General features: G+C 37.8%; 1 protein-coding gene across 1 annotated transcript; it reads left to right on the top strand.

Moving 5' to 3' along the window:
• Positions 1-1,136: 1,136 nt before the first annotated feature.
• LOC18436423 (tumor necrosis factor receptor family protein) lies at positions 1,137-8,206 on the top strand. Its single transcript, XM_006846443.4, has 2 exons — positions 1,137-1,490; positions 7,752-8,206. The coding sequence occupies exons 1-2, from the start codon at positions 1,317-1,319 to the stop codon at positions 7,974-7,976; spliced, it is 399 nt and encodes a 132-aa protein (XP_006846506.1). The 5' UTR covers positions 1,137-1,316; the 3' UTR covers positions 7,977-8,206.
• Positions 8,207-8,714: the final 508 nt, after the last annotated feature.

Genomic DNA, 8,714 nt, shown 5'->3' with positions numbered 1-8,714 from the left:
CAACTTGTTTACATATCGAGTCCCAACAACAAGAGGGTAGGGATGAACACGATAGTGTAGGTGACCATGAAGGATGGACCAACTTCGGGGATTTTGGATTAGGACCACAACAAAACACTAACACTCAGGGATTTGCGTATAGTCAGGTGCCCACTAATTTGGATGATTCGTTTTTAGAATGAGTCAATGAATTGTCACACGAATTCAATCAATGGCACCAGCGTGACCAAGATGAAGAACGGCGTCGTCTGTCATTTTATTTTTAGATCGTCTGTCATTTTATTTTTAGATCGTATGTTACGAGTTGTATGTTTTATTGTAGTCCATGTATAATGATATACTTAATCCATGATAATTCTATATTTATCCTTTTGTGCGATGTAAATTAAATGGTAAATAGTAGTTCACACAGGGAAAGAACATATCAATATTCATATATTCATGCAAAGAAATGAAAATTCTTAATGGAGTATCCTCATTTCTTATTGAATTCCTAAAAAACAACATTTATAATGAATTTTAATAATTTTTTCAGATTTTTTTTAAGGTTTTATCAGACCTATTCAGCCGATTCCCTATCGGGATCGCCGATTCGCCGACCCGCCGATTCGCTTTTTAAAAACTTAAGTCTTTTTAAAAAATAGACCTATTCAGACCTATGCAGCACACATACCTTTGTAATAACTTAGGGCTGGCAAAGGGCAGGGGTTGGGGCTGGGCTTGGGCCAAGTCAGCTCTACTCCCCATAAGGCTTGGCTTGGCCTTGAACATGTCAAAGAAGAACTGACCCAAGCCCAGTCTAACCCTATTAGGGGTGGGTTGGATCGGGATTAAAAAAAAAAGAAAAAATATAAAATAATTTTTTTAAAAAAAATAGAAAGATTGACCCAAGCTCGATCCTACCATTAGGCCGTGGTTTTACGGCCCTAGCTTCGCCCTCAGCCATATTCTGTGCCCCACGGCTTATATTTTTTGGGCCAGGCTGATTGGGCTGGGTTGGGCAGGGCCACCTCGGCCACCCCTGAACTTAAATATATGTTTACGAGTTATGACCACAGATTTATCGTGTAATGTGGATCATAGTCATTATGCCTTATGGTGGTCTGTTTTTAAGAACGAGGCTCTTGGAAGTCATTCTGGTTTGAGTGAGGATGAGACCCATTTCCTCCACTCTCTTGTGAGCTGTAACTGCCACTGTCGTGAGGAAGAGAAAAACAATAAAGGAAAAGAAAGAAAAAGAAAAAGAGAAAGAAAAAAGAAAGAACGAAAGCCCAAAGCAGTTGAAGAAGAAGAAGAGGAGAGAGAGGGAGAAGAAAATGTTCAGGGGCATTGGTTTAGTTCGTTACTTTTCAAGGAAACGGCAGCCGGACCTGAAGAAGATCAACCCAAAAGTGCCCTATTCCGAGGCTGACGCCATCGCAAAAGACCTGCTGCAAGTCTTTAAGGAACGCGGTCCTTTGACTGTAGGAAGCACTTGGGATCATGCAAAGGTAGGTACAAATAACGGAAACCCTAAACCCTCCCTCTCTTCTGAATTCTCAGGGTTATGCAATCTTCTCTCTATCGTTCCAATTTTATCGAGTGCTTCCGTCGAAACCCTTTCCCTCTCACTATCTCTTCAGTTAGCAAACTCATATTTAGCATTTTTGGCTAATGCTGCTATGCCTCTCTCTCTGTCCCTCTCTCCAGTTTAGCAAAGTTATTTTAGCATTTTTGATTAATGATATTATGCTTCTCTCTCTCTATACTATACATGTGCATATAGGTTTGGGTTTCAATGTGTCTGCTTCTAACTTATTTAACTTAGATATTGTTATTTTATATGGGATGGCATATGGAGATCGCTTAATAGTTGCACAATGGCAATCTAGTCTGTTGAGTTTGGGTTCTAGATCAAAAGTACTGGGATTTGTTCATAGCCTGGGATTTGTTCATAGCCAGGCAAAATAGTTTTAAAGTTGATTTGGTCCAATTATCCATAGAGATTGCTAGTAGTGCTGATTAATTCTTCCTATCCCTGAAAAGCTTGAGGTCATTGCCTTTACTACTATTTAGGCGATCGACCATTGGAAATGTGTCTCAATGCTCTTTCTTCTTTTGCCTCTTATCCTCATAATTACGCTGTTGGCCAAAAGAGACTACTTGATTTTTCAGGTGGTTGGGGCCCTTGGTATCGAGTTTAATGTGCTTTGGATAGTGTGTAGACATTTTCACTGTAGGTTGTATTGAGTTTGCTCTCTCTAGAGGAAACCGAGGAGCTTGAATTTTATGGGTCTTGGACATTTAGTTGTCATCTATTCCTAATGTTCGACCATCTATGTAAGGTTAAAAAACTCGGCTCGGGCTTGGGACTTGGGCCCTGCTTGAGCCCAGAATAACTCGAGTGACTCCCAATGCGCTCATCCGACTAGTGTAGGGCCAAAACAGCCAAAACAAATTGTTGAAAATAAAATAAAAAAGTGAGAAGCAAGCTAAAAATAAAGCAACATAAAACGAACAAATAAGTTGGGAAAAAATATATCAAAGTTGAATGTAGAAATGATTTATTGTTGGAGGAATTTATTGTTGGAGTGGCAGTGGCGGACCTAACTCAACCTCAGCCAGCATCAAATACCTCGCTCTTCTCTTTGGAGACCACCGGAACCTGGTCACGTTAAGCTTAACTTTGACGGCTGCTCCCTAGGCAACCCAGGTCCCATAGGCATAGGAGGACTTTTTAGGGATCATGAGGGTTCTGTCCTCATTTCCTTCTCCAAGCACTGCTGACACCCAAACTGCTGAAGCCCTTGCACTCTGTGAAGGCCTCGAACTTTCTGATCACAACTGGGACTCAGTCTTGACAGTAGAAGGTGACTAAAGTAACATCATTTCCTGGGCAAGTGGGTCAGCAACTATCTTTTGCTTTCGATTTCCCACTAAGCATGGGTGTCGTATAGTGCTTCCAGTCTGTTGGCTAACCATTTTTTGCTGTATATAGCTTCCGTTTCTGGAAGCAAATTCTTGCACATTTTCTTTACATTAAAAGTCAACTTTCTTAAAAAAAAGAAAAGAAAAAAGGAAGTATAAAAATATGGCATATGACAAGAAAAACTCACAAATCATCATAAAACACATTAAATTATATCTAAAATATTTATACATTGATTATACAAATTAATGTAATTTGTATACTTTTTGTTATTTTGGCTAGGGACCAAGTCTAAGTTACTTTGTGGAGTCCAGTCCAAGTGGACCCAGCCGAGTTTTCTATCACTTCATATATGCTTTTTATCAAAATATAATCTTGTTGCCAAAAAAATAAACGCGAAAAGAAAAGGAAAAAAATCTGAACAGTTAGTTCCACATTGGATGCCTTATGTTGATGCAACTAAAATTCTTATGCATTGAGGGTGAATGAGAAATGGGATAACGTAGTCTTGCCTTAATGACTTAGATCGTCTTAAATATCACCATGGAGTCCTGTTCGGCAAAATAGGAAGTGGGTCGAGGAAACACTAGCTATATCCTATGCATCCTTCTATCCCAATCCTCAAATTCCAAATAACCAAAATGCTCTTCCATCTAATCATATTCCCTCCCCCCCGCTCCCACGGAATGTGTATTTCATATGCAGAGTATTGTCTTGGTCCAAATCTGACAGTCGTTTATAGAGGGATACTATGTAAGAAGGTATCATTGTTATCTTTAAGGAGAGATCAACGGCTTATGTACAAACTACTTACTAAATTTATAGGTAAAAAATCATGAATGCCTTTTGTTTGTCATGTGCTATCTCATGCAATTTGTAGTTGGTACTTGGTAACTTGGTCATAGAGTGAGCAAGTTTCCTTATGAACCTCCTACACCTCAAAAAGTGATGATCAATTGTTGTTTCCTTGTCATATGTACCTTCTGAGTTGTGATGTGTAATTTGGTTCCTTCTGAGTTGTGATGTGTAATTTGTAGAACCACTCTCCCATAGGTGTCGCCTGACACATCCTAGAACTTTTGGAGTAATAGCCATGGTCAACTTGGTTATGACCTTGGGTTTAATCCTAAATCAAAGCAAATGTTGCCGTATGAACCTCCTACTCTTCAAAAGCTGTGGTTCAGCCACTTTACCTTTCTGGAATGCAATTATTGTGAGTCCATCTAGCCACAATTTCTTACTTTCCTCCAGTCCAATATAACTTTTGTAAGAATCTTATGACCACATGGCTGCCCCCTTCATCCTCTTTAACTGCCCATCCACTTGCATGATTCTTCTTGCTATAGTGATCTTATGGAAGGACCTCATACTGTGTACCTCTCCTTTATCCGCTTGTCTCTTGATCATTTGTGCTAGCTAGTGTCTTCCCATCTTAGTATGTTCTGGTATCCTTCTGTTGAACCCGCCATTTTAAACCTTTTTTTCTTTAGTTAAGTGGGACTTGTTTTGTTCCTTTCCAAGTCTGATAATTTTGCAAGGGTTTAAGTTTTCCGCACCTCAGTTTCTCCTGGGTCACAAGACTTTCTTTTGAATTCTTTACCTTACTATGTCTTAGGTGCTAAAACCCTAGTGTCTATCAATAGCATGAGGTTGGGAGCCATTCACATATTTTTAGAGCCAAACTGACAAATAGTGATCTCCCAACTTGCTGATTCATTCAGCAAGATCTTGTGTTTCTTTTTTTCTATTGGTCATTCAACAAGAACTTGTTGTGGTGGGAGACTAGTGTAGGGAGTGCATGTTGTGATATATTGGAAGGATGAACTCCCTAATTGGCAGTAAAAGGGAAGCCATGCAGCCTTGTCAACTTTGAGTCCCTCGTTTATTACTTATGCGAACATGCACATCTAACACCACAAAGCTGGAGATCGATCAACTCATGATGCCCCTACATTCTCCAAGAAGCCATCCATGTTATTTAATATCTCCTCTACCTTTCTTCTCTTATTAAATACCCTCTAGCACATCAAGGACTCACCTGCTGACTTCGCATTGAAGGTTGTCCTGCCTAAAGTCTATTCTTTTGGGCTGGACCATTAGGGGTGAAGAATTGTAAGAGTAATTTTCCCTATCATTTGTTCCACTTTCAGTAGTGAACTTCCATCTGGCACCATTACAAAACCACTTGACGAGCCATTATCCAGAGGTTTCACCTTCTTCTACTTTCCTTTTTCCCATAACACCATCAGAACTTGATATCACTTCTTCCAGCTTTATTCTGGATTTGGAAACATGCTCACTCTATGTGTTTTTTAACAAATTCATTCATTCCCGGGCTCTCATTGAGCCCCTGTCACCTCTTCTTCGGCAGTCAATTAAAACATACCCCCGTCTTACCACTGCTTCCCAGCTGCCTTATTTTTTTTTGCTTTGGATTTCTCAGAGTTTTCGGAGGATACCAGGTTTTTAGTATTCTGTTTCCTTTCCTTCTCTTAATTCCTTATTCTCTTTGCATTTGGTCTTCCCTCTTTCACTACCTCACAGTCCTCTCCACTTTCCCATGAATGTAATAGGCCCTTTATTTCCTCCATTTGCTCGTCAATTTTGAGGCCTATGGCTCCTCATGTTCTCATTTATTCATTCAGCTCACTCTGCATTTCTTGACAGATTCAGACCCCTCTCTTCCATAAGTTCCTCTCTTGCGACTTCCCAACAGTTCCACCACTTTCCTTGCCTAAGCCCTAATGCACCCCAATTCTTTCTAAATGTCACCACTGATCTGCTAATGAAATGGGGCCAATGATTCACACATCCTTGAAGATCGCCCTGAAAATTGAGGACCTTTTGACGATGTCTTGAACCATCCAATTTTGGGCAACATTCTCCATTAGTTATGAAATTTGTAGAGCATTAGAAACTCTACGAACGTGTTTGTCGCTTCTTTTGGAAACCTATCATTTACATTAAGTGTTCTCAAATTTCTGATTGTGCATAATGCATTTATCTAGAGAAATAAATTTGAACAAAAATTTCAGAAAGCCACCAAGTGATCAGCTGTAGTCTGCCAAAAATCACTGACGACTTTGATAACCTGAATATCTAAAATACGATGTCCTATACTAAAAGCGGCTCCTTAAAGGGCTTCATGAGAGCTTTTCAATGCTTGAGCTTGGAGTACACCAGGTTGCTCTGCTGAGCCAGCTGAGGGAGGGTGTGGGAAAAACATGACCATTACCTGCCAGGGCCAACATGGTGGAAGCACTAGCAGCTGAAACTACCTTACACACTGGTTATTACTTATTAATGTGGATATAAAAGTGTCTTAGGATGTCTTATATGTCGTAATCTGAGCGTATTGTATATAGTTCATTAGCTTCTATAGTAATTCAGCGCATCATATTATTGGACTATTGTTTTTGATATTGCTTTTAGTTTGTTTAGGTTTTCTATTTCATGTAAGTTTGTGCCTTTATCTTTTATATTTTATTTATGATACTTACTGAATTACCCTTTTCTGCTCTTTTATAAGATTGTTCTACTCAATGCTCCAACTTTCCTCCGTGCACATCACTGCCCTGTGTTTTAATAGCATTATCTCATATGGTCTTGTTGTTATTGGTTATGGCTTCCAATTAAAGAATTCCGTGTTACTGGTTCTTATTTACTGATTCACCACCAAATAAACATATTACTGTAAACATATGGTGAAGTGAGGAGCATATAAACCGAGCTTTGTGCTGTACAGATTGAATACAATGGCATCCATCTAGGGTGGAGTGAGGGGCATATAAACTGAGCTTTGTGCTCTACAGATTGAATTCAATGGCATCCATCTAGGCAACACTCAATTTATACCAAGAGCTCTGTATGCAAATATGTATACACTAGGAGCTTTAGTTAAAACATGTGCACGATAATGCTCAGTCCTTTGATCTAATGTGTAAATTTTTGAAGAAGCTGATGTGTTGCTTAAAGCATACGCAATTGAACTGAAACAGACTAACAAAATATAATGCTGTACATGACTTCCATATTTTCCATTTCTGAAATCTATGCATTTATCTCACTTGATGAGAGAATATCTTTAAAAGATGTCAAAGAATGGGTTTCTCTGTGTAATAGAGATATTTAAAGAAATGTGGAACAAGTTTTCTTGGTTATTCCTTTTGAAAGAGCATTTGATGTCTAATTAGTAGGGGATAAATTCGTCTTTTTCTTGAGAAAATGGGACTTGTGCATTTGATATAAAGAATTTCAAAGAAGGTAAATGGTTGCAGTAAGAGGCTTGTAGTATTTATTATGATTGGGCGCTGTCTTATCTCACATGATGAGAGAATATCTGTAAAAGATGTCAAAGAATGGGTTTCGCTGCGTAATAGAGATATTTAAAGAAATGTGGAACAAGTTTTTTTGGTTATTCCATTTGAAAGAACATTTGATGTCTAATTAATAGAGGATTCGTCTTTTTCTTGAGAAAATAGGACTTCTGCATATATAAAGAATTTCAAAGAAGGTAAATGATTACAGTAAGAGGCTTGTAGTATTTATTATGATTGGGCGCTGTCTTATGTAGAACAGGAAGACAGATGTATCTTTGTTTTTTGGCTTCTAATGGGAGTCTACATATTTTTAAATGTTTTTGTTTGCTTCTGTAGATTATGCCAAATAGGAGAGGTCATAATAGAATCTTCAAAGCAGGCTATTATTGGTCCTTAATTTATAGATTATTGCCCATGCATATCCCTCATTGCTGCATGTTTTTCAGCATGGATACCATCATCATATGTTAGTGATTGAAATAAGGTTTTTGCTAGTGAATAGAATCTGTTGTCCTCTTAATTAGGAGGTCGGTATTAATGGATTGAACAGCAAGACCCACATGAAGATACTGCTAAAATGGATGAGAGGAAGGAAGATGCTTAAACTTCTCTGCACACATGTTGGTTCTAACAAGAAATTTTTCCACACTCCATGGCGTGAGAAGCCTCAAACTGATGGTCCAGAGTCTCCTTCGGAACCAATTCCTAAGACCTCCCAGCCTAACAGTCCAAGGAAAAGGCGGACTTGATCTCCGAAGCCATGGATTTAAAAGAAACTTGTGATGATTACTGCCTCTTTCTGGACCAAACCTTTTGATTAAACCAGGCGTTTCTCATGTTTCTATTTTCCATGGTTGGAGTTGATCTGATTTTTGAGATGAGTGTTTTTATAGAACCTTGTGGTATCATTCTTATCCGTTTACTCCAAAAATAATTCTTATCCACATTATAACATTCAACCAACATTTGTTTTCAGGTCTTTGTTTTGTATTGGGTGTATTTTGTTTTTGTGATTTTCTAATTTTTCTTGAAGTTAGGCATACTCTGCTATAATTAATAAATATTTATCTTTTTTTGAAGAATTTCTACTATCGCTAATTAATTACTTTTATAGAGCACCTCTAGACAAAAAGTTATTTATATAGTAGAATAAGGGTAGCTAGTGTCTAAAAATATTGAGTACTTTAAAAACATACTTATATGCATGAGTAAGGGCTATATTAGTCTATAGAGCATTTATAATTATACTCAATAAAATTTGGAGACTAATATACTTTTGTTTTATAATACAATTTTTTTTAGTAAATGTACTTTTGGTCACTAAGAGTATATTTTTATAAGAAACTAGAATATATATTCTATGTGGTGATGTCATACAACATGTGGATGATGTCATTATCCACTATAATTAATAAATATTTTTTTTATTATTATGAATTTTTACTTTGCCATTGAAGACTTGCATTAAATACCTCTAGATAAAAATG

The sequence above is a fragment of the Amborella trichopoda genome, chromosome 9, assembly GCF_054954075.1.
Source record: "Amborella trichopoda isolate Santa Cruz 75 chromosome 9, AtrichopodaSantaCruz75HAP2 v2.0, whole genome shotgun sequence".
NCBI classification, from domain to species: domain Eukaryota; kingdom Viridiplantae; phylum Streptophyta; class Magnoliopsida; order Amborellales; family Amborellaceae; genus Amborella; species Amborella trichopoda.
This window is presented reverse-complemented; position numbering and strand designations above follow the sequence as displayed.